This window comes from Pelophylax lessonae (assembly GCF_965119305.1).
Source record: "Pelophylax lessonae genome assembly, chromosome: 6".
In the NCBI taxonomy this organism is placed as follows: Eukaryota; Metazoa; Chordata; class Amphibia; order Anura; family Ranidae; genus Pelophylax; species Pelophylax lessonae.
The window spans coordinates 43,724,234-43,750,715 of record NC_138773.1 but is presented as its reverse complement, the minus strand read 5'-3'; the positions used below and the strand labels follow the sequence as shown (position 1 = coordinate 43,750,715).

Genomic DNA, 26,482 nt, shown 5'->3' with positions numbered 1-26,482 from the left:
CCCCACAGTTAGAAAGCACCCCCTAGGCTCATATTTAACCCTTCGATCGCCCCTGGGTTAACCCCTTCCCTGCCAGTGTCATTATTACAGTAGCTGTGCATATTTTTAGCACTGATTACTGTAGTAATGTCCAGTGGTGTATTTAGGTTTTGTGCTGCCCTAGGCCTGACTAAACTTGGGCACCCCCTAATTTAAATATGACCCACCCCTTCCTGTAAAGGCCACACCCTTTCTTGTTTATGATCCGCCCTGTCATCTGTAAACCACAGACCACAAACACAGTCAATGCCCATCAGTTCCCAGAAGTTCAGCTTCATCAGTGCCCATCAGTGCAGCCTTATCAGTGCTCATCAGTGCAGCCTCATCAGTGCAGCATATCAGTGCGGCCTCATCAGTGGCCATCAGTACAGCCCCATCACTGGCCACCAGTACACCCTCTTAGTGCCCATTAGTGCAGCCTATCAGTGCATCATATCAGTGCTTATCAGTGTAGCCCTATCAGTGCAGCTTATCGGTCCTACCTCATCAGTGGCCATCAGTGCAACATATCAGTGCAGTCTCATCAGCTTTTTTGCTGCCCCCCCCTGCAAAGTGCTGCCCTAGGCCTGGGCCTTGTCACTGGTCCCCCCAAAAGTGGCAAAAATGTCAGTTAGGGGTCCGATCTGTCCGCCACAATGTCGCAGTCCTGAAAAAAATCGCTGATCGCCGCCATTACTAGTAAAAATAAATAAATAAAAATTACACATCATTTTTTTTTTTTTTTACCAAAAATATGTAGCATAATATTGGCCTAAAATGATTAAAATTTTTAAGTTTTTTTTTTCTTTATTGGGAATATTATATAGCAGAAAGTGAAAAATATTGTTTTTTTTTGTTTTTCAGAATTTTCACCCTTTTTTGTATATAGCGTAAAAAAAAAAAAAAAAAAAATCGCACAGGTGATCAAATACCACCAAAAGAAAGCTCTATTTGTGGGAAATATGGACATCGATTTTATTTGGTTCGCACGACCGCGCAGTTGTCTGTTAAAATAACGCAAGTGCAAAAAATGGCTTGGTCATTAAGGGGAAAAACCTTCTGAATCCCGAAGTGGTTAAACTCACTCAGTGATAAAAAACAAAAAGAAAGACCTATGCGCTGCTGATTAGGTATAGGATGTGAGAGAAAAAGAGTGGTGAGTCCAAGTTTCCAGATGTGAAAAAATATTAGTGAAAAGAAAACAAGCAGCCAATTCTGTATTGTCACAAAATACTAGTACTAGTCAACGTAAAAGAGGCGAATCAGCGCTAAATTCTTCACAAATAATAATGTAGCACTATAGCCAAACTATGCAATAACAAATCCACTTAAATCAGATAAATGATTAAGAGCCGGTTCACATTAGAGCGATCCGACTTGCCGGGGCGACCTCACAAGTCGCGGTGCGCTGCTCGCACCGTGACCTCGGAGCGGCCAGCACGGACTTCATAACATTGAAGTCTATGCAGGTCGCTTCCTGGTCGCCCCAAAGAAGCTCCGGACCCTTTTTCTAAGTCGGAGCGACTTGTGTCGCTCCTATTAGAACTGGTCCACAGCTTCTCTATGGCAGGCGACCTACGGCGACCTGTCAGGCGACCAGGTCGCCTGACAGGTCGCCCCAGTGTCAACCGGCTCTAAAAGGTGTGGAAATGCTTTAAAAAAGTGTGGGAAATGTTGAATAATGATGAAGAACGGAAATAATAGTGCTTAGAAAGCTGGTGACTATACATACACAAATGATTCGTGGACACAAAATGCAAAATCCATAAGAATATAAATGATGATACAAATATAAATGAGTGCAATCTGGTGCCAAAAAAGTGCTTGATATTCTGTGAAAAAATATAAATAAACAAATAAAGTGAAACTTCTTGCTAGAAAATGTCCCAGTGCAAAAAAAATTATATATAACGTGGCTAAAGGTGATATCTCAAAATATAATAAGTGACTTTTCTTTGTGAGATCCTAAGAGCCCATTCACACAGGGGCGACACAACTTGCTGGGGCGACCTGTGAAGTCGCCGTGCACAGCATGCACCGCCACCTCGGCGCGACATGCATGGACTTCATATAATTGAAGTCAATGCAAGTGGTCTCCAGGTCGCCCCAAAGTAGTACAGGACCCTTTTTCTAAGTCGGAGTGACTTGTGTCGCTCCTATTAGAACGGGTCCTGTGCTAATCAATGGCAGGCGACCTACCGCGACTAAGTCGCCTGACAAGTGGCACTAGTGTGAATGGGGTCTAATGGTGTCATGCAGAGTGAGCAAGATATCCAAAAATGGCCGCTCACATCACATCACACCAATAAAGGCGCTCTTTGTATTAGGGGAAGTCGTTCAAGGATCCCAGATAATGGATTCCTCCTTTTCTCCTTTAGGATGGAATTTTCAATTATAGGCTCCCTCGATAGCCACTCTTTAATTGTATGAACTCGATATTTGAACAGATTACTGTTCTCACTCCCAGTTGCTCAAAGAGGAAAAATTAGGGGCTCCCATAGTGAAGTATGTAAGGTTTATTTCAAATAAAAAACAAGGAGTAACTTACAATTTAGGCAGAAGACAGCAAGCAGCCGCAATATTCGCACGGGGACTTCTGGTTTACGGCCGTAACCGGAAGTGACGTCAGCTGGTTCCTCCCGACGCGTTGCGTCACTAAATCACGTGACTTTCTCAAGGCATGCCCAGAAGCTGTGCAGGGATGATGCACCTGCACCGGAAGTGACCAGCAGGGCCGGTGCAGGACATTCTGGAACTCCGACATCACCGGAGAGGACACTGAAGAGGACGCTCCGACTTCAGCTGCCCACACCTGAGATGGCAGCGCTGGACATTTTCAAGTTAAGTATTTCTTCTAAAAGGGAGTGAAACAGGGGATAGTTCAGAGGCTATCGTTGCTTAACCACTTAAGCCCCGGAAGATTTTACCCCCTTCCTGACCAGGGGTTTTTTTGCGATTTTTTACTGCGTGACTTTAACGGAGAATTGCGCTGTCGTGCAACGCTGTACCTAAACAAATTTCACGTCCTTTTTTTCCCACAAACAGAGCTTTCTTTTGGTGGTATTTGATCACCTGTGCGATTTTTTGATCATGCGCTATAAACAAAAAAAGAGCGTAAATTTTGCAAAAATAACAATATTTTTCACATTTTTTTATATGAAATCCCCCCCCCAAAAAATGTAAAAATCAAAATGTTTTAACATTTTAGGCCAATTTGTTTTATGCTACATATGTTTGGTAAAAAAAATCGCAAAAAGCGTATTTTGATTGGTTTGCGCAAAAGTTATCGCGTTTACTAACAAAGGGAAAGATTTTTGTCATTTTTGGTGTTTTTTTTTAAACGAGTAATGGCGGCTATCTGCGATTTTTTTTGCGGTACTGCGACATTGCGGCGGACAGATCGGACCCTTGACTGACATTTTTTACACTTTTGGGGTTACCAGTGACATTACTGCAGTAATCAGTGCTATACATATGCACTGTTACTATAAAAATGACACTGGCAGGGAAGGGGTTAACTGTATAGAACAGGGAGGGGTTAAGTGTGTCCTAGGGGCGTGATTCTAACTGTGATTGGACATGTGTACTATTGTAAAAACAGAGATCAAAGGTTCTACATAGTAGAACCGTCTGATCTCCATTTTTACACAGGGGAGAATGACAGGCGGCTTGTTTACATAAGCCGTCCGCCTTTCTCCCGCTCTACTGACGATCGTAGTGTGACCGGCGGACATCGGGTCCGCCGGTCACACGCCCGGACTCCTCTGTGAACGAGCCGAGGCTCGCCCGCTATTGGCTCAAAACCCGGTGAGAGGCTAGCGACGTAGACCTACGTCACTCTGCCTGGCCGGGGCTGACTGCCGCAGTAAATATACTGTGCGCAGTCGGCAACCGGTTAAATGCACTAGCCCTGACTTTCCTGGAGATATTTTTATCTAAAAAAGATTTTTCAGGGTGGAACTCCGCTTTAAGGTCCTCTAATCCCCTAATAAGTTTTGTTGCCCTTCTCTGGACTCTCTCCAGCTCCAACACATCACTTCTGAGGACTGGCGACCAGAACTGGACAGAATACCCCAGATGACTTAAAGGTTCGGACCAGCTTACTAGGTAAATGTTGCACCTCCTTCGCTCACTAGTTAAATGTCGCACCTTCTTTGCTCTGATCCTCCTCAATGTATACATTTTGTAATAAATCACTTCCTAAATAGTTTATTTATTTATTTTTAGCTTTTCTATGCATGGGGGGGGGGGGGGGGGGGAGTGTGCAAAGCCCTGAGCGAGTGTAAACCTGTATGTAGAGATGTTCAGGAATGCTGGAAAGGTCATGATGTGTTGTAATAACCAACAGCGTCTTTCTGGTTGCAGGAATGGATGAAGATGCAGTGCAGGAGATGGTGTCGGGGTTAGAAGGAAAACCTCTGGGGGTCTGGGGGCTGCTGCAGATTGCAGGAGGCACAGGACTGGCTGCCTATTCTGTGTGGGCATTGGTGCTGATGCCTGGCTTCAGGAAAGTGCCATTAAAATTACAGGTAAGTCTTCTCAGGTCGTATGAATCAAGCAGTAATGCTTTTATAAGTAATGATGATAGGTCAGCTCCTCTCATATAAGAATATGGAACTGAAAGCCTAGTTGAAGTCTCACACCTTCTTATGTCTTTATAGTCCTTTACTCTCACATGGTATGATTTTTAACCTATTTTAGCTTGGAAATGCCTTAAAATTAATTTTTCTCTCAGTGAAAATGCTGCTCCTTGCCATCAGACTGCATTGCTCTGTGCTGGCAGAGCTGAGTAACAGCCACACCCCTTAGCATAGCTAGACCCCATATCACAGCCACACACCTCAGCACAGCCAGACCCCATATCACAGCCAGACCCCATATCCCAGCCACACACCTCAGCACAGCTAGACCCCATATCACAGCCACACACCTCAGCACAGCCAGACCCCATATCACAGCCACACACCTCAGCACAGCCAGACCCCATATCACAGCCACACCGCTCAGCACAGCCAGACCCCATATCACAGCCACACACCTCAGCACAGCTAGACCCCATATCACAGCCACACAGCTCAGCACAGCCAGACCCCGTATCACAGCCACACACCTCAGCACAGCCAGACCCCATATCACAGCCACACCGCTCAGCACAGCCAGACCCCATATCACAGCCACACACCTCAGCACAGCTAGACCTCATATCACAGCCACACCGCTCAGCACAGCCAGACCCCATATCACAGCCACACACCTCAGCACAGCCAGACCCCATATCACAGCCACACCGCTCAGCACAGCCAGACCCCGTATCACAGCCACACACCTCAGCACAGCTAGACCCCATATCACAGCCACACATCTCAGCACAGCCAGACCCCATATCACAGCCACACATCTCAGCACAGCTAGACCCCATATCACAGCCACACACCTCAGCGCAGTCAGACCCCATATCACAGCCACACCGCTCAGCACAGCCAGACCCCATATCACAGCCACACACCTCAGCACAGCTAGACCCCATATCACAGCCACACACCTCAGCACAGCTAGACCCCTTATCACAAGTACCCTAACACAGACTTGTATTGCAGAATAGGAAAGTGGAGCATATCTGTCCAGGTCTGTTTTACTGAGTGCTGATTACTTAGAGCGCTGGGTCTAACTCTAGTGCCCATTGGACTGTACAGTTAAATGTTGGCACACAACACGACTGCTGTAACAGGATAAGACAATTAGAGTGGGGTTTGTTAGTGCCATGTCTATGTGACTGCTTATCCCTTTCTGTGGCTTAAACTGGGTTTTAAGTGCACAGACATGGCTGTGGCAGCCATATTGTGAGTTCAGCGTTTCGTCCAGAAGTCCATAACCACGGACTGTCCAGTGCAGAATAAGGAAGAAGCCTATTGGATGCTGCGGAAGGACACAGGCCTGCTAGAAGTCACTAAATGACACAGGATGCTCTGTGACACAGTCATAGGGATGCACAGATGTGCAGTTGTAGTCATTAGATGACAAAGAACTGGAGTGCACTGGGGTCACTGGATGTTCGGGCATGTACTGAAGTCATGAGGCATACTGGTATTACTAGTAAAACTAGAAAATTAAAACCCGCGCTAAGAAAGTGTATAAATCGTTAGTGTAAATAAATATCTTAAATAAATTAATTGTGTATCCTGAAGCTGCTACTCACTAGGTAAAACACCAGAAAAGCTAAAATTCATAAAAAGGCAGCGCTAACAGGTAAAATAAACAGTCCGTGGTTTACAGGAAATGACGTCGTGCGTTGCCCTGCTGCCCGAAAGTGCGTCGACGCGTTTCGCCCACCTTTTTTGGGCGTTATCAAAGAGGTCGTAAACCACCGAGGAATGCACGCCGGCAGCGTACGCGGAAGCGGGATGACTTCTATGTGGTTGTAACCAATGCTCTTTAATACTTTTTAACGCTTGTGAGTAGTATTCTTTATGTTTTTTTAAATAAATTACCTACGGGCTTCAGTATGTATGGCTCCTTTCTCCTTCATAACATGGTTGTGAATTAAGTGGAGAGGAGTTAAGAGAAAGGCATCCATAAAGAGGCTGTGCTGGATCCATCCATCCATCCGTCCAGGGGACATTGTATGAGCTTAAGGCTTCCTTTTTTTTTGATTTGGTGAGTGTATCCCCATAGGGGGTCTTCTTCCTGAGAGCACCTGGGCACTTTTCGCGGAGTATCTAAGCCCTTTCCAGCACTTTAGTTCCTTTGAGGGAACCATCTTTTGGACTGCACTTTATTTATGTTTGCACCAATTTAAATGGTTGTTTAATGGACATATAATTTCACTTCACTCATGCACTTTAATATTGATGAATTTTATCAATTTTGTAATCCTTTGAACACATTGTGCACTTTATTTATTAATTTATTATAGTACACACGGACTGTTTATTTTAGCTGTTAGCGCTGCCTTTTTATGAATTTTATACTGGTATTACTAGATGATTTTGAGATTCCCTGGAGTCACAGGACGCGCTGGGGGTTACTGGGTAATACAGGATGCTTGGGGGTGCACTGGGGTCATGGGTTGCACTGGAGTCACAGGGTGCCCTGAGGTCCCCAGATGACACAGGATCCCATGGGTTGAACTGGAGTCATGGGATGCACTGGGGGTCACTGAATGACTTTGGGTTGCATTGGAGTCACAAGGTGCACTGAGGTCACCAGATGACACAGAATCTGATAGGATGCACTGGAGTCATAGGATGCACTGGGGTCACTGGATGACTTTTGGTTGCATTGGATTGGAGTCACAAGGTGCACTAAAGTCCCCAGATGACACAGGATCCTATGGGATGCATTGGAGTCATGGGTCTGCACTGGGGTCACTGGACGACTTTGGGTTGCATTGGAGTCACAGGATGCACTGACGTCACTAGATGACACAGGATCCTATGGAATGCACTGGAGTCATGGGATGCACCGGGTCACTGGATGACTTTGGGTTGCATTGGATTCACGGGGTGCACTGAGGTCACCAGATGACACAGGACCCTATGGGATGCACTGGAGATATGGGATGCACTGGGGTCACTAGATGACTTTGGGTTTTATTGGATTGGAGTCACAGGGTGCCCTGAGGTCACCAGATGACACAGGTACCTATGGGATTCACCGGGGTCACTTGATGACTCTGGGTTGCATTGAATTGGAGCCACAGGGTGCACTGAGGTCCCCAGATGACACAGGATCCTATGGGATGCACTGGGGTCACTGGATGACTTTGGGATGCATTGGAGTCACAGGGTGCACTGAGGTCCCCAGATGACACAGGATCCTATGGGATGCACTGGGGTCACTGGATGACTTTGGGATGCATTGGAGTCACAGGGTGCACTGAGGTCCCCAGATGACACAGGATCCTATGGAATGCACTGGAGTCATGGGATGCACTGGGGTCTCCGTAGTCACTTGTTACCCAGAAGCTGGAGGCTTTCAAATAGGAAAGAGGAGGTAGAAGAGTTCATGTAAGTACTGAAGCAGGAAGGGCCTTGATAGAAGCATATCAACACATTGATTGAATGCTGAGCTGTGTGTCACTTCACAACTTTTTTGAGGCACCGATCAGATAAGCTGTCTCCTGATTGGTCGTGAAACCAATGCTCCGCGTTAAACCTGGAACTGGTGGCCGACACGTGCTAAGTGGAGATCTAGTTTTAGATCCCTGAAGAGGTGAGTATAATATTCAGCCAATGTCACTGAGAATCTAGTGCATTAGATCTTGAGGCTAAGGTGGCATCACTTTAGCAGACAATTTTTAGGGGTGCAGTTTCTCTATCTTCCAGTGTGATTTCACAGTCAGCAAGTTAGTGATGTTAAGCAATCTTTAGGAGAACAAAGCCTCTTGATTCACAAAAAATAAATGTCTTCATGGAGACATGAGCTGGTATTACTAGTTATTGTTACACCCATATGATTGTCATAAATATCGTTTCAGCTTTTTAAAATGGCTGCCTGCTCTGCCTCAGAGACCCAAAGTGAATTAACATGAACATTAGTTCATAGTGGATTTATTAGCTATGTGTTTATTAATATTGTCTTAGTGTATACCAGCCTTTCTCAACAGCTTACTCCAAAAGAACCCTCAAAATCATTTTCAGATCTCAGGGAACCCCTGCTAAAAATGAATACATTGGCAGCTCACAGTACATTAGCGTCATCAGTAGGTTGTAGATATAAGAAATGAAATGATAAGTAATGTGGCATCTTTAGAGTATTATGACTCCCAAGGTAGAGAATTTTTTGGGCCTCCTTACATCGGTGGTCATTGGGAAGGGCGCTCTAAAGGCAGCTAATTTTTTTTTTTTTATCAGTTGTTACTTGTAAGAATAAGATAAGGAGCTCCACGGGTCCCAGGCCACTGCCTCTGCCCCTCAATATTGGCCCTGGAACTACGCAGGCAACATCAGGCGGGAATTGAATCCACTACTTATTGCTCAGGGAACCTCTAGCTATCCCTGGAGAACCCTGGGTGAGAAAGGCTGGGATGTAGGAAGACAGCCAGTATCATGTCATATCATGTGTATCCTTATAGCTTGATATGTTTTTTGTCAACATTGTTTTTAACCAACAAGACAGCTGTTATTCCTTGGTATAGACAATCTCTCATATGTTTTATTTTTTTATTGTTGCTTTGTCTCCCTAGGTTCCTTACATGCCAGCCAGTGCCAGGCAAGTGGATAATGTAATGACGCTGCTAAAGGGACGGTCAGGAAAAATGGTGGACCTGGGCTCCGGTGACGGCAGAATAGTGAGACAATATCTGATATATGGTTTTATTCAGTAAACATTTTTTTGGGAAACACAAATGCTGTAACCCAAAGAAGCCCTACTAAATGCTCTCTGCAAAAGTAATACCAGTACATGAATTCTGAATGGTTCAATAATGGTCACATCACTCATCAGCTAACAACTGCACTAAAGAAGAGAGTCAGTTGTGCAAAAATTAGAAGTCAGCAGCTACAAAAACTGTAGCTGCTGACTTTTAATAAACAGCCACTCACCTGTCCCATCACTGTCCCCAACCAGGCTGGTACCTCACTGGTCTTCGGGTTGCAGCACCGGCATGTAACTGTGGTCAGCCAGCTGGGAATCCTGAGGCTTCGCAGCTGGCTGACCACTGTGCATGAGCCGTGTTACGCTTTGTGAATGGTCCCGCAGCGGTTTGGGACCTGTGATGTGTCCCAGAAGGCTGCAGCCGGGACAGGTTGTGGCTGAGCTTCCACTCGGATCGCCTAGATCACTTATGTCAAACGCAAAGACACGCAGGCCAAATCCGGCCCGCAGCCCACTAATCCATTTCATGTGTCCTTTGCACCTCTCCTGCATCTGCGGCACCCCCCCCCCTTGTCTCTGCCCCCACTTTGTCTTAGCAGTTGCAGCAGAGAGGAGGACAGAACTTCTCCTATAGATCCTGTGCCTCTCTGACACCCCACCCCTTTAACCTCTGCAGCAATGCTGGCAGCACTCATACGCCTATTTCCCAAAGACAACCTCTGGATATGACGCTAAGCACGTGCACCCAATTTCCTCGGTCTACCATGGCAAGGCCTGTTCTGAGTGGAACCTGTCCTGTTAAACCGCTGCATGGTCTTGGCCACCGCGCTGCAGCTCAGTTTCAGGGTCTTGGCAATCTTCTTATAGCCTAGGCCATTCTTATGTAGAGCAACAATTCTTTTTTTCAGACCCTCAGAGAGTTCTTTGCCATGTTGAACTTCCAGTGACCAGTATGAGAGAGCAAGAGCGATAACACCAAATTTAACACATCGGCTCCTCATTCACGCCTGAGACTTTGTAATACTAACGAGTCACAACGAGTTCTTCCAGATCAGTGCAGTAATCCAGTGTGAGACTTTTCCTCTGTGTAGGAGCTTTCTGAAATAAAGACCACTCACTGCTGTTCTCTCTCCTTGTGCATGGTGTTTGGTCTTGTCTCTGCCCTCTCCTGTAGTTTTCTACAGGCAGCCTGTAGTGGGCGTGGCCTGCCGGGTCCCTCCTACAATTCTACAGCAAAGTTAGAGCCCGTGGTAACATGTAGACTTTGATACAGGAAGTGGTTAAAATTTACCTGATCAGAACTGCTTATCATTCGAACAGAGCTGGGGTGTTAAGAGCTTCTGCAGGTAGAAGATTAATATTTCTATTTACTCTAGAGCAATATGGGTGTCAGGGTCCAGATCTGAACCTGCAACCTCTGTTATGTCTGGCTGGGACTCTTCTCGGTGTGCCACCTGAGATGCTGGACAGCTCCCTGCCTGATCCCCCTTGATGATCTTGCCTTGTCTCCCATTATTGGTGAACCTTGAACTCTTTGCTCCTCCCATCAACTTCCTATGTAAGCAAAGAACAAGAGAAGAGCACACCGACCTAGTGCAATACCATAAAGTATTTATTGACAAATTGATAAAAACACATCATATATTCTACTCACAAGAGTACGCTATGTGCAAGCGAAAAAGAGAGTTCTTTCAGCTGTCCAGAGACCACAGGACCGTGATGCTTAGTTCAGACAGGCAAACTTGAAGGTGTCCTCAGATGGCTCTAAGGAAGAGGGTTCTCCCTCGAAACGCATTAGCCCTATGGACACCTTCAAGTTTGCCTGTCTGAACTAAGCATCACGGTCCTGTGGTCTCTGGACAGCTGAAAGAACTCTCTTTTTCGCTTGCACATAGCGTACTCTTGTGAGTAGAATGTATGATGTGTTTTTAACAATTTGTCAATAAATACTTTATGGTATTGCACTAGACCGGTGCGCCCTTCTCTTGTTCTTTGCATTCAGTTTGTGTGGATACCCATCATCCTGAGAGGGCAGCAAGACTTCAGATGCTAACAATACAGCCAATGCCTCTTCGGCCTACATGCACCATTTGAGCGCAGGGGACATTTACTTGTCTGAACTTCCTATGTAAGCCATATCTCTGCACTTCCTGTTTGCAAGATGATTGTGCTTCCTTCAGCCGATATCTTGCCACTTTGGTTACCTGAAACTGTTCTTATCTCTCTCTACTGCCATTCATTACAGAATTTTGGCTTTTTCCTCAACTACGCTTCTGCTTGATCCCAACCCGCAACCACTTGTTTCTGACCTTTGGCTTGTTTACTGACTACATTTCCGCTTGATCCCTAACTGCTATATCTGCTACTGGACCCCGGTTTGGGCAGTCCTGAGGACCTGGTTCTATCACACAGCAAAACCATAGCTCCCAAATGTCCCTGATTTTGAGGGGCTGTCACTGATTTGCAACAAATTCCCTCTGTCCCTCTTCATCTGTCCTTCCTTTTGGTCTGATATATATTGCATATAAAATGCACTTTTTATCTTTCATAAAAGTGTTTCCTAGTGCTAAAAAGTGTCAAAAGTTCTAAATTGTTGCATTTGTAAGTTTCAAAAGCCAGTATAAAGGAATAGTAGTGGTAAAAAAAAAAAAAACTTGTGAGTTTAACTAATATTTTTTTATTTTTATTTTAATTCTTTTTTAAGGGGCGTGGCGGGGAGTGTGTCCTATGCCTACATACTTTTGATAATAGGTGTGGCAAGGTATGGCAAAACCCATTTCCACCATTAGGAGCTCTGAGGAATACGGCTTAGTGCTTAGATCCCACACCTCAGGTGAGCCCACATCATCCACCAGGGGGACTCGCTCGTGTACTGATGCAGTTGGTCGGTGGCAGCCTCTCTACTGCTATAGCTACTGGTCTCCGCTCCTGACCCCTGACAGTGACAATGGGAATTGATGCCTCTTTATGAAGAAGGATTACTAGTAATAATATTAATAACTTGCTGAGATCACATCACATTACTACACCACTATTCCAGGATTCTGTAAGCCATGTTTGATATAATTATTTTGCAGGTGCTGGAGGCGGCCAGACGGGGCTTCAGCCCCACGGTGGGGTATGAGCTGAACCCCTGGCTAGTGCGTCTGTCATACTTCTACGCCTGGAAGTCGGATTATCTCAGTCGAGTGTCTTACCTGCGAGAGGACTTGTGGAAGGTAAACAACTAGAGACCCAAAGCCACACTGTTCCTCTCGAGGATTCTGAAAATGGAGTCATAATGCTAGTTTTTCTTTTCTCTGGATTCTATGTGCTGCTGAACTTTCCCCGTTATTTCTTCTGTTTATGACATTTTGATGTTCATTTGTTTTTTTTTCTAGTTTTAGTGCAGAAGAAGTAGAACCTCTGACAGGTATTTATTGAGGTCTGTGACCCCCAACTAGGGAGTTCCACCCTCTATTTGTCCTGATGATCATTGTCACTGGGACAGATATTAGAGGAATCCATGATTTGCAGTTGTCACAGAACATGAAAAGAAGAGAAATCTTTTAATGGGGACACTTGCTCCAGTTTAAGGGATTAGCCGTCACTTTTGAGAGATTTGCTTTCACTTTTTTTTTTAGACAAAAATATAATTTAACTCTCCCCTACTATATCCAAAAAGTTTTGGCTTTTGGTAAACTTTATAGTTGTAATGGGAACCATCTATGCATTGTGGCGTTTTGTATTTAACCAGTTCTGGACCAGAAGCATTTTCCCCCTTATTGACACAAAATAAATATTTTGCGATTCGGCACTGCGTTATATTAAAGTGGAGTTCCACCCTAAAATTATACTTACCTCCATCTTCTTGCTCCGGGTCACCTGAAAAACAAATGGATAATCGCAAATTTTTTTTTTTTTACTTACCTAGTTTAGAAGAAAATATGCTTACCTTACTTCCTCTCCCTCCCCTCGGCGGCCACGGCGATTCGTCACTTCCTGGCTTGCAATGATTCCTGGGAGCTGAACGTCATCGCTCGCAGGAATCAATGCGCCTGCACCGGCCCCGACGTCAGTTCCGGTGCAGGCGCCGTCATACCTTGCAAAACAGCTTCTGGGCATGCCCAAAAGCTGTGCAGGGATGACGCTGAGGCACCGGAAGTGACGGCGGGGCCGGTGCAGTGCATCGTGGGACCGAAGAAGATGGAAGAGGACACAGAAGAGGATCGCGCTGGCTTCAAGCTTCCCACACCTGAGATATATATATATATTAGGGATAGACCGATATGTTTTTTTCAGGGCCGATACCGATACCGATATTTTGTGCAAAAATATTGTTTTTTTTCCAGAATTGTCGCTCTTTTTTTGTTTATAGCGCAAAAAATAAAAATCGCAGAGGTGATCAAATACCAGAGGTGGAGAGGTGATCAAATATATATAAAGTTTGAGGGTTCTAAGTAATTTTCTAGAACAAAAATACTGATTTTTAATTTGTAAGCAACAAATATCAGTAAAAGGCTTAGTCATGAAGGGGTTAATGTATGGCATACTGCCCATTAATATGCACGTGGCATTGCACCACAACACATTGGGCAAAGTGACATGTTCTCTTGATAGGGCACCCACTACCCTTACCACCCCCTGCCGAAGCTCTCAGAAATACCCGGTGTTTGTAGGTAAGGTCATGTGACTTTCTCCCCTTCCTCCCAGGATGCAATGCTCCAGAAGTCAATTGCCAGGCCCAAACACAGTCACATGGTGGAGGGAAAGAGGTCATTACCTCTGTGTAAGCTCTAAATACAAACAGAGCTGTGGGGGAGCACAGTAAAGGTGAGTATTAGTGGGTGGGGGGTTCCCTACTTGAATGGACAGAGCTCTCCTAAAGCTCATCTACTGGCACACATGCAGTACAGAACGACGTGTCATTCAGCTGGACAGACCACCCATTTGTCTGTTTCGCTCAGTAATGAATTGTCTGTCTAGCATAGGCAGGGGGAGGAGATGTCAGGGAGTTAGGAGCAGAGACTTTTCTGTGGTAACAAGTATGTTTTTAGAAAATAGGAAATGTCACCCAGAACAGCAGAGAGACATCCAAGGAGGGGTATAGACATGTATTTGGTGATTTCTGCATGTTCCATTTGTAATTTTATGAATGTTATTCACACATAGGTGAGACTACAGGACTGCAAAAACATCTCCATATTTCTGGCCCCGAGTGTGGTGAGTGCCTTCTGTGTGCCGTACCTTTAGTATTTATATTCTCTGCACCTTAGTCTCCCGAGTCATCCATCTTTTGTAGTGGGATTAATGTGAGTGAATGGGTGGTGTTCCAGATGATGTAAAATTTATTTTTACATTTTGCATGCACCCCTGGTGTTCAGAGTTTCTCAGGTATGTAATGGCACTTTGCTATAGAATCATTAGCTTCAGTACTTTAATACAAGGGTCTCCAAACTACTGCAGCCCACATCCTACCTGCTGCCTGGCCTACAGCCAGGGCCAGAGGATTCAGATCAGTTGGTCTCCTCTTTTCCCTATCCTACACAGTCTCCAGTGCAGGTCTGAGGGGGAAACTAAGATAAGAGGGGAGTTTGATGGAGAAACTGATGTAAGGGGGACTCTGATGGGAACCCTAATGTAAGGGGGGAGTCTGATGGAGACACTGATGTAAGGGGGAGCTCTGATGGGAACCCTAATGTAAGGGGGGAGTCTGATGGAGACACTGATGTAAGGGGGAGCTCTGATGGGAACCCTAATGTAAGGGGGGAGTCTGATGGAGACACTGATGTAAGGGGGAGCTCTGATGGGAACCCTAATGTAAGGGGGAACTCTGATGGAGACACTGATGTAAGGGGGAGCTCTGATGGGAACCCTAATGTAAGGGGGATCTCTGATGGAGACACTGATGTAAGGGGGAGCTCTGATGGGAACCCTAATGTAAGGGGGAACTCTGATGGAGACACTGATGTAAGTGGGAGCTCTGATGGGAACCCTAATGTAAAGGGGGAGTCTGATGGAGCTCTGATGGGAACCCTAATGTAAGGGGGAACTCTGATGGAGACACTGATGTAAGGGGGAGCTCTGATGGGAACCCTAATGTAAGGGGGAACTCTGATGGAGACACTGATGTAAGGGGGAGCTCTGATGGGAACCCTAATGTAAAGGGGGAGTCTGATGGAGCTCTGATGGGAACCCTAATGTAAGGGGGAACTCTGATGGAGACACTGATGTAAGGGGGAGCTCTGATGGGAACCCTAATGTAAGGGGGAACTCTGATGGAGACACTGATGTAAGGGGGAGCTCTGATGGGAACCCTAATGTAAGGGGGGAGTCTGATGGAGACACTGATGTAAGAGGGAGCTCTGATGGGAACCCTAATGTAAGGGGGATCTCTGATGGAGACACTGATGTAAGGGGGAGCTCTGATGGGAACCCTAATGTAAGGGGGAACTCTGATGGAGACACTGATGTAAGGGGGAGCTCTGATGGGAACCCTAATGTAAGTGGGATCTCTGATGGAGACACTGATGTAAGGGGGAGCTCTAATGGGAACCCTAATGTAAGGGGGAACTCTGATGTAGACACTGATGTAAGGGGGAGCTCTGATGGGAACCCTAATGTAAAGGGGGAGTCTGATGGAGCTCTGATGGGAACCCTAATGTAAGGGGGAACTCTGATGGAGACACTGATGTAAGGGGGAGCTCTGATGGGAACCCTAATGTAAGGGGGAACTCTGATGGAGACACTGATGTAAGGGGGAGCTCTGATGGGAACCCTAATGTAAGGGGGAACTCTGATGGAGACACTTATGTAAGGGGGAGCTCTGATGGGAACCCTAATGTAAGGGGGATCTCTGATGGAGACACTGATGTAAGGGGGAGCTCTGATGGGAACCTTAATGTAACGGGGGAGTCTGATGGAGACACTGATGTAAGGGGTGACTTTGATGGGAAAACTAATGTAAACGGGGAGTCTGATGTAGACACTGATGTAAGGGGGGACTCTGACGGGAACCCTAATGTAAGAGGGAGTCTGATTGAGACACTGATGTAAGGGGGGACTCTGATGGGAAACCTAATGTAAAAGGGGAGTCTGATGAAGGCATTGATTTAAGGGGTTCACTATAACGGAACCCTAATGTAAGGGGGAGTCTGACGGGGACACTGATATAAGGAGGGAATCTGATGGGTACCCTAATTTAAGGGGGAATCTGATGAGGACCCTAATGTAAGGGGGACTCTGATGGGGAACCTGGTATAAGGAGGGATTCTGATGGAGACCCTTATGTAAGGGGGGCGCTGAGGGGTTCCCTAATATAAGGGGGGATTTTATGGGGACCATGGTAAAAGGGAGGACTTTGATGTGGACCATGGTAAAAGGGAGGACTCTGATGGGGACCATGATAGAAGGAAATAGTATTCTGGCCAGGTGATTGGCTGCCCAGTCTTGAGCACTGCATGCTGGGAGGAAGGGGAGGTCACATGCTTGCCCATACACAAAAATCCTAGGTATACATGAGGGACTGGACAGAAGAACAGAGGAGGAGGGGGGGGGGGGGTTTGTAACAAGTGTAATTAACTGTGAGGATGACAGATTATGTTTAAAAGGTAACTCCATTTTTGTGGGGGGAAAAAATCAGCAAATAAAGAAAAAAAAAACAATATAGCGTATACAATTGCGACAAAAAAAAAAACATTATGATTGAATGTTATTAAAAAATTACCTTTCCTTTTCAGTCTGCAGCTGCTGTAATTTTCAGAAAATGCAATGCAATATGGCCACCTGGAGGTGATCTGTACACAGAATGTATACTGACCACACCCCCAGAAACATCATTTCCTGCTTGTGTGATTGGCTCACCAATGTTCCCAGAAGCCTGCACTAAGATACAAGTCAGATTTCTGGCATCCCCTGCAACAAAAATGTCATTTTTGGTGATATACTCCCAATAGAAACACGTCTAAAGGGATGCAGGCCCAGCAGATTTCCTCATTAGTGCCCTGCAGCTGCCACAGCTGATAGATAATTATAAAACCACTCCCATTCGACCCACTCAGCACAGAGGAACAAACAGTGATTTCTTTAGAATAACAAAAGGTAGGAATCTGCAATAAGAGTTGTTATAATCCCTGCAATGTACAGAGAGGGGAATGTTTTTTACTCTTTAACCTTCCCCAAAATAGGGATTGCATCCAGTCAGGAATGCAATCCCGCCCCTTAGGAATACATGTCTTTTCTGTTATTCACTTGTATTCTCACCCTGTCGTATTTGTCAGCTTAGTATTGGGGCTTTAGTGTTTTTTTCTTGTCATCTAATGCCATTTTCCAGAGGTCAGTTTTAATGTCTGTCTATTGTTACAGCTCGCATTGTTAGAGAATAAGATGCTGGAGGAGCTTCCTGATGATGCACGCGTGGTGACAGGACGCTTTCCCTTACCAACATGGGCACCCAGCGACATCATTGGAGAGGGCACAGACAGAACATGGGCCTATGATCTTAGGAGTATCCGACAAGCCACAACAGCCAATCAGCATGGGACTGAGGTGTGACTCAAAATGATTTTAGCAGTTAAAATCACCTCTGAGGTCAAGGCCATGAAGTTAACATGGCTTGGTTAATTTGGGACATGCCCTGGGGGGCGATAGTATTATATTATATATTATAATATATATATTATAGGTGTATTTTATTTGTGGTGGACATATTGGGGGAGATTTACTAAAACTGGTGCACATGGAATCTGGTGCAGCTGTGCAAAGTAACCAATCAGCTTCTAACTTCAGCTGGTTCAATTAGGCTTTGACAATAAGCCCCCGTTCACATCCGGCGATTTGACATCTCAAATTGCATGCTAAATCGCAGCCTATTGCTGGCAATGGCACCGTCTGAATAGGTGCGACGCCGACGTTCCTGCACTACTTTTGGCGACTTCGGGGGCAATTTCAATAGACATCTGGGCATGAACGAGCACAGATGTCTTTCAAAGCGCCCCCGAACTCGCAATAAAATGCGGGTTTGAAATAGTGCGAGTTCAGCTGAACTCGCACAAATTCAAACCCGCCTATAATGTGAACGAGGGCTAAAACCTAGAAGCTGATTGGTTTTCTATGCAACGCTGCACCAGATTCTGTTTGCACCGGTTTTAGTAAATCTCCCCCGTTTTATCTTTTATTTATCTTTTATTTATGTGAGTATACTGTATGTGTGCATCGGACAACACAAACTGACCTTCAAAATAGTCAATCAGATGCCAGCTTTTACTTTTCTTAGATAATAAAATAGATAATAGGTTTCTTAGATATAAAAGCCAGGATATGATTGGCTATTTCAAGTGACATCACATTTGCGCACAATGTGCAATAATAATTGGTAATTGCTTTTAAAAAAAATGAACTACGGAAACTCCACCAATGGTGTTTTATGGGGAAATGACCATCAGTGTCTGTGCTCAGGGCCGGGACAAGGGGTGGGCAGGAGGAATGGTTGCCCTGGGCGCAATGGCTTATTGCATGGATGGGGGGGCTCCTTGACACTAACCCTAATGAAGCGGGGCGCAGTTTGGCATCCTTGCCCTGGGAGCGCTGGATGACCTTGTCCCGGTGTTCTAAAATTTTCTCGGACCCATGAAAAAATCGGACCTCGTCACTTCCGGTGGCCCTACGTCATGAAACAGCTTGGTAAAATTATAACACATAGCGGGTAGTTGACTGAGAGGAGGCGGGGCTGAGGTGGGACGGAAGACACCGCCGCGTCATCTGCAGAGCTGAATAGAGAAGGCGGGACGGAGGTGCGGCTGTGTAATAAATGCAGGACTTTAGCGACTCCTTATGTTTTATTATCTTTAGTAATTATCGTATTATTTATCCTTAGGATTTCATAACATTTAGTATTTCTATAATACAAAATACGAAATACTAAATGTAATGAAATCCTAAGGATAAATAATACGATAATTACTAAAGATAATAAAACCGGAGTCGCTTAAGCCCTGCATATATTACACGGCCGCACCTCCATCCCGCCTCCTCTAGTAAGCTTTGCATATGTGCCTCCGTCCCTGTAATGTCTCGATGATGCGGCGTTGTCCGCCGTCGCACCTCAGCCCCGCCTCCTCTCAGTCAGCTGTCCGCTCTCTGTTATAATTTTGCCAAACCTCGAAAAATGTCTTCTGCGCATGCGCACGGACGTCTCCCATCAGCTGTTTTGTGATGCTCTGTCACCGGAAGTGACGAAGTCCGATTTTTTCACGAGTCCGACAAAATTTTACAACACCGGCACTGGCTGTACTTTTCTAAGGACACTAAAAAACGTCAATAAGGGGAACTCTGCACTTGCCTGTTTATTCGCTGTATGTGAACGTAGTCTCAAGGATGTGTTACTATGAGGTTGATTTACTAAAGGCAAATAGACTACGCTCATTGCAAGTGAAGTTGCTCCAAAGCTTAGTAAATGAGCGAAAGCTCTGCTGATTTCCATCATCCAATCATGTGCAAGCAAAGATGCTTTTTTTTTTATTTTCCTTGCACAGGATTGGGTATTATTTACTAAGCTTTGGAGCAACTGCACTTGCATTCATCCAAGGATAAAGTTAAAGGGTAACTCCACTTTCATGAAGGAAAAAAAGTAAATAAAGTTAAAACAATATAGCGTATACAAGTCATATTGTAATTTATTGGTATTGACCTTTCCTTTTCAATCTGCAGCCGCTGTAATTTTCTGAAAATGCAATGCAATATGGCCACCTGGAGGTGTTCTGTACACAGAATGTATACAGGTGGTCCCCAGGTTACAAACAAGATAGGCACTGTAGGTTTGTTCTTAAGTCAAATTTGTTTGTAAGTCAGAACAGGTAAATTTTTTAGGTGTAGCTCCAGCCAAAAGAATCATTTTTAACCTCCCTGGCGGTATGATTATGTCTGGAATTACATACCAAAAGCGGTACAATTCTTTTCATGGAAATTTGGCGTTATGTATTATAGGCCTACAATTCTTAGTAATTACTGACTTAAACCTGACCAAAACAAGACTCTAGTAGACATCCCAGATGTGATAAATTTGAAATACAAACGCATGAATTATAATCTAATCAATAATATTATTTTATTATTTAATATATAATATATATAATAAAATTATATTATTGATTAGATTATAATTCATGCATTATATATTATATATAGATATATGTGTGTGTGTGCATATTATATATATATGCATATATATATATATATATATATATATATATATATATATATATATATATATACATACATATATATATATATATATATATATATATATATATATATATAATATAATATAATATAATATAATATAATATAAAGTGTGTTTTGTGCAACTTTTTTTTTTTTTTTTTTTAATTTCCCTCCCTAGTTCCGCTCCCATGCAGCATTGCTGCTGCAGGGAACGGAACTAGGAAGTGATCGTACCGACGGAGGGACGGAGGAGCGGCGGGACTCTCGGCTGGCGGTCGCAGCAATGAGAGATCATCGCTGGATCGCCAGGATAAGGTAAGAGAAGCTCCGCTGCGCTCTCTGCAATTCACCCCGAGCGTGACTAGGGGTTACCACTCCTGATATGAAAAATCAACCCCGAGTCACGCTCGGGATTACCGCTAAGGTGGTTAAGTTTTTTGGATAGCATAGGGAAGGGTTAACACCCCCTGTAACATTTGTTTTGCTGTCTGTACCCCTATTCAGAAGATTTCATCTCACTTTCTGTCCCTGTGACAATTGGATTTTGAAAATTTTGGGTTGTTGTGGAAACAAGGATTGGTGGTAAAGCTTCAGTGGAGACACCTTTTTCCCATGAGAACTCTTACAGGAGCGAATTTCCCTTCCTAAGGCTAGATTTCTCTTTACTCCCTGTGGGCTCCCTCCGTTTGTAAGTAGGAGTTGTTTGTAAGTCGGATGTTTGTAACCCAGGGACTGCCTATAAAGAATGCCCCGCCCCCCAAACATAATTTCTTGCTTGTGTAATTGGCTCACTCATTTTCCCAGAAGTCTGCACTAAGATACAAGTCAGATTTCTGGCATCCCCTGCAACAAAAATGTCATTTTTGGTGAGATACTCCCAATAGGAACACGTCTAAAGGGGTGCAGGCCCAGCAGCTTTCCTCATTAGTGCTCTGCAGCTGCCACAGCTGATTGATAATTATGAAACAACTCCAATTAGACCCACTCAGCACAGAGGCACAAACAATGATTTCTTCAGAATAACAAAAGGTAGGAATCTGCAACAAAGTTTGTTAAAATCCTCATAATGTACAGAAATCACCCAGAGGGGAATGTTTTTTTCCTCAATAAAAATGGAGTTACGCTTTAAAGAGTTATGTGAAACAAAACTGAGATGTCAGCATTCGGTAGATGCCAGAAAGTCTAAGCATGTAACGGTTGTATATTATCTTTTAGGGATTCCACTATCCCTTCACTTGAGTGTGCAGATCTACCCCGATCATTGTGCTTCTCTCCTTGTTGGATACTGTATGTGATTTAATTTATATGATATGCAAACAGGAGAATGGGGACATCCAAATATTCAAGGTGGGTAGAAAAATCTCATCGCTGATAAACGGGAGCAGGTAACTAATTACACAACACTCTGCCTTTAACCAAACTATCACTTTATAGTGAATGGACATTGCCTGATTATGTATGATATAATATATATCCCAATGTATGTATGTATATGTGTATATATATATATATATATATATATATATATATATATATATATATATATATATGTGTATATATATATACACACATATATATATATATATACATATGTGTATATATATATATGTATATATATATATATATATATATATATATATATACACACACATATATATACATATATATATATATATATATATATATATATATATATATATATATATATATATAATACCATGTATAATCAGGCTTTTAAAATGTCCATTCACTATAAAGTGATATATAATATAATATAATATAATATAATATGTATATATCACTTTATAGTGAATGGACATTTTTAAAGCCTGATTATATATGATATAACATATATCCCTATATATATATATATATATATATATATATATATATATATATATATATTATACCTTATATAATCGGGCTTTTAAAATGTCCATTCACTATAAAGTGATATATACATATATATATATATATGATGCTTTAAATGGCTAAATACATTTCAGGTTGATTAAAAAACTGTGTGCAAAATTTTACAGTTTGTTTTCTTTAAAAAGAAAAAAAAAATAGCAGCCACATCCTAAGCAGAAAAGCCTTTCCCCTGCCAACATGCTACAGTCATACCCTTGCTGTCTTTGGAAGCAGTGGTCTCTCTACATACCCCCTGCTGTGTCAGAATATCATAGCTAGAACCGTCCAACCAGCACTGAGCTTTGCTGATTTTAGATCTGTAGCTGCGACTCAGCAGGAGGGGTGTCAGAAGTCTGCAGAGAGACCACTGTTTCCAAGCAGAGAGCAAGAGTCTTTCTCTGCAGTTCTCTGCAGCTTGGAGGAGGCTTTTTAACTCAGGTTCTGGATGCTTTCTAAAGAAAACTAACTGTAGGGGCATAGTCATGAGGGCACAGAGGCACAACAGCATGCAACAGCCATTTGTTTATGCATCCAGAGCTGCAGTCTGCCTGTGTTGGTCAATGGAGACGTGTTGTATGGACCGACCTACTCATCCGAGTTTGACAGAGATGGGTGCACGGCCCTGAATTCAGACAATGTGCATATGAGGCCATGCACCCGTCCTTGCATGCCTGTCAGACTTGAATAAGAAAGTGAGTCCATTCAGGCACCGTGTCTATATTAACCACTTAAGCCCCGGAGGATTTGGCTGCTAAACGACCAGGGGGTATTTTGCGATTCGGCACTGCGTGAATTTAACGGACAATTGCACGGTCGTGCGACGCTGTACCTAAACGAATTTGGCGTCCTTTTTTTCCCACAAACAGAGCTTTCTTTTGGCGGTATTTGATCACCTGTGCGATTTTTTGATCACGCGCTATAAACAAAAAAAGAGCGTCAATTTTGCAAAAATAGCAATATTTTTCCCTTTTTTTTATATGAAATTCCCCCCAAAAAAAATGTAAAAATCAAAATTTTTTAACATTTTCGGCCAATTTGTTTTATGCTACCTATGTTTGGTAAAAAAAATCGCAAAAAGCGTATTTTGATTGGTTTGCGCAAAAGTTATTGCGTTTACTGACCAAGGGAAAGATTTTTGTCATTTTTGTTGTTTTTTTTTTTAACGCGTAATGGCGGCGATCTGCGATTTTTTTTGCGGTACTGCGACATTGCGGCGGACAGATCGGACCCTTGACTGACATTTTTGACACTTTTGGGGTTACAAGTGACATTTCTACAGTAATCAGTGCTATATATATGCACTGTTACTGTAAAAATACACTGGTAGTGAAGGGGTTAACTTTATTTGAGAGGGAGGGGCTGTGTGTGTCCCTAGGGGCGTGATTCTTACTGTGATTGGCTGTGGCTTCAGCTGTATGCAGAGTGATCAACGGATCTACATAGTAGATCCATATGATCAGCTCTCATACAGAGGGGAGAATGACAGGCAGCTTGTTTACACAAGCTGCCTGACTTTCTCCCTCTCCCCCGCCGATCGCAGAGTGGCCGGCGGACATCGGGTCCGCCGGTCACACGCGCGGGGGGGTCCGTGACCACGCGGGAGCGCGCCTCCGGCGGCGCGCGCTCGCTCCCTAGACCCTCACAAGCTAGTGACGTAGCCCTACGTCACTTTGCCTGTGAGGGGCTGACCGCCGACGTAGATCGGCGTGCGGCGGTCGGCAAGTGGTTAAAGCAGTGTTCCGCCCCCCTCCTCCCTCCAAAAATTAAAAGTCAGCAGCTACACATACTTTAGCTGCTGACTTTTTAATATTAGGACACTTACTTGTCCTGGAGTCCAGCGATGTCGGAACCGCAGCCGATATTTCCATCGGCTGTCGGATGCTGCCGCGGCCATTGGCAGTAAGGGAGTCCGGCAGTGAGGCCTTGTGGCTTCACGGCCAGGTCCCTACTGTGCATAGCGCGCTGCGCTCTCTTACTGGCCTAGAAGCAGAGGAAGGAGGGGGGAGCCGAACTTCTGACGTACCTCGCCCTGGCAGGGTACAAAAACAGGTTCCCCCCCAAAAGATGCTAAATAGGGCACCGAAGGGGGGGAGGAGACAGATAAGCAGAAATTCCACTTTTGAGTGGAACTCCACTTTATCTAACATAGATCTCCTGCATGCAGCTCCTGCACCCTGTACAGGCCTCTGCGCCCCTGTGAATGAGCCCTAAGACTTTGCATTCCTTTTATTTTGATGCATCTCAAATGTATTTAGTTTATTTCAACTCTGGCTCTGATCACACCTTAGCATTCTTCAGATCGTAAAACGCTCATCTCTGAAGTTCCAAAACGCCCAACAAGCAAAATCCCATTCATTTCAATGGCCCCCTGTTCACATACGAGCGTTTTGTCGCCTAAAGCAAAACGCCTTAATCTCAAAAAAGTACATGAGCTTCATTTTTGGAAGATTACAAGCGTTTTTGGTCAGATGTCAATGACTGTCTCCAAACACTTGCAAAAAACGCCCAAAAACGCCTGAAAAATGCCCACAAAAATGCCCGAAAACTATATGCTTAGGTGCGAATGGAGCCTAAGAGTTCAGTTGGGTTTTAGAATCCAAGAAAATGTATTTTCAGAGTGTTCAGCAATCATCAAAGCATCAGTGTAAGTGCGATTACAGCTTTTCGGATAAACATTTGGTTTACCTCGGGTATTAGTGCCAAAGCCCTGGGGCAAGGGGGGCACAACGTGATCATAAAACATGAATCACATATTATTGTTTGTTTTTTAATGTTTGTTTAAAAATATATATATATATTTAAAATGTACAAGCGGTTTTATCCATTTTATTGTTTTATATATTATCTCTAATATATCTGCCTTAAATTATGATATTTTTTATACTATTAATAAATTCTTCTGAGATCTGAAGCCTGTTGATTTTTCTTATGGCGTGTGTTATATTGCCTGCAGCAACATTGATGAAGAAGGCCATCTTCCCGAACACAGATCTCCTGCTTGTAAAATAAATGGTGGCCATTGATCCGGTCAGCACATGGCTGCTGTGTTTTCAGTGCACAGTTATGTTGTCCAGTATGCAGTACTGAAGGTAGACACTAAAGCATGTCATGGCTGCTTCTCCTCGCCCCTCTGGATTGATAGGAGTGAGGGCCGTCAGCGCTGAATGCTCGTGGGCCTTCGGTGCCGAGAAGCTTACGTAAGCGCACTATCTCCTGTTTGTACCTGCAGAAATAGAAACAAAAATGCAAAAAAAATGGGTCATAATGAATTCATAAGTAGACAGACATATTCCAGTTCATGCCAATGTGAACCCACCTTCCTAAGTGTTTATCCACATATTCTTGCAGCTCTGCCACCTGCTCTTCTGCCACCAAGGCCCGTGATAGCAGCTGACTCCTCTCCCTCTCCAGATCTTCCTAGAGGTAAAAATAAGAATGTAAATCACAAACAGTATACAGTATAGTCAGGGCTGTACTAACTGGGTGGCTTTACTAAGTATTACCAATAGGTGGCAGCACTAACTTTGTGGCTTTACTAAGTATTACCAGTAGGGGGCAGCAATATCTCAGACAAACTTGACCCTTTTTAAAGACCAAATCCACTTTTTAGACCATGTCTCATGTCGCACTTTACATATTTAGGATGTAATGTTTGGTTGCATGCAACATCCCTAACACCCAAACCCCTTACCTGAACTAGGGGGGTGCTTCTGCGTGCAGCATATTGTAATCTTTTGAATTTAACATACCCGCCCAGCCGTGCTAATAAAGTCCAGGATCGCTCAATGGAAATTACTACAAGTGCCATCTTCCACCAAGGACTATAACAGAGCCACCAGTGATCGAACCTCTTTCTTGAAGCTGCACTTACTCCAGCCTCCTATACAGTAGGTCCTTACCTCTGTCCTCTATACAGATCTGAGCTTGGGGGAATACATAGAAAGAGACTGTGCACTGCACCTGATACACTGATCACAGAGCAGGGGTGGAGGGAACCCCTCATAATGGGCACAGCAGGTGAATAGACTCAGGAACTCAT

General features: G+C 44.1%; 2 protein-coding genes across 3 annotated transcripts in view; one reads left to right on the top strand and one right to left on the bottom strand.

Moving 5' to 3' along the window:
- Window positions 1-4,385: 4,385 nt before the first annotated feature.
- ANTKMT (adenine nucleotide translocase lysine methyltransferase) lies at window positions 4,386-21,972 on the top strand (the record flags this gene model as incomplete). Its single annotated transcript, XM_082261370.1, has 6 exons — window positions 4,386-4,547; window positions 9,203-9,307; window positions 12,411-12,551; window positions 14,485-14,535; window positions 17,677-17,859; window positions 21,748-21,972. 6 exons carry the CDS (start codon window positions 4,386-4,388, stop codon window positions 21,769-21,771), a joined length of 666 nt encoding a protein of 221 aa, XP_082117496.1. The 3' UTR covers window positions 21,772-21,972.
- A 3,007-nt stretch (window positions 21,973-24,979) lies between these two features.
- Window positions 24,980-26,482, bottom strand: part of CCDC78 (coiled-coil domain containing 78) — a 136,978-nt gene continuing 135,475 nt past the window's right edge. For both annotated transcript variants that reach the window (XM_082262303.1, XM_082262302.1), the window contains exons 14-15: window positions 25,760-25,860; window positions 24,980-25,666 (exon numbers count right to left, since the gene is read on the bottom strand). In XM_082262303.1, coding sequence (XP_082118429.1) covers window positions 25,540-25,666; window positions 25,760-25,860 — 228 coding nt within the window. In that variant the 3' untranslated portion in view covers window positions 24,980-25,539. The remainder of the gene's footprint in view (window positions 25,667-25,759; window positions 25,861-26,482) is intronic.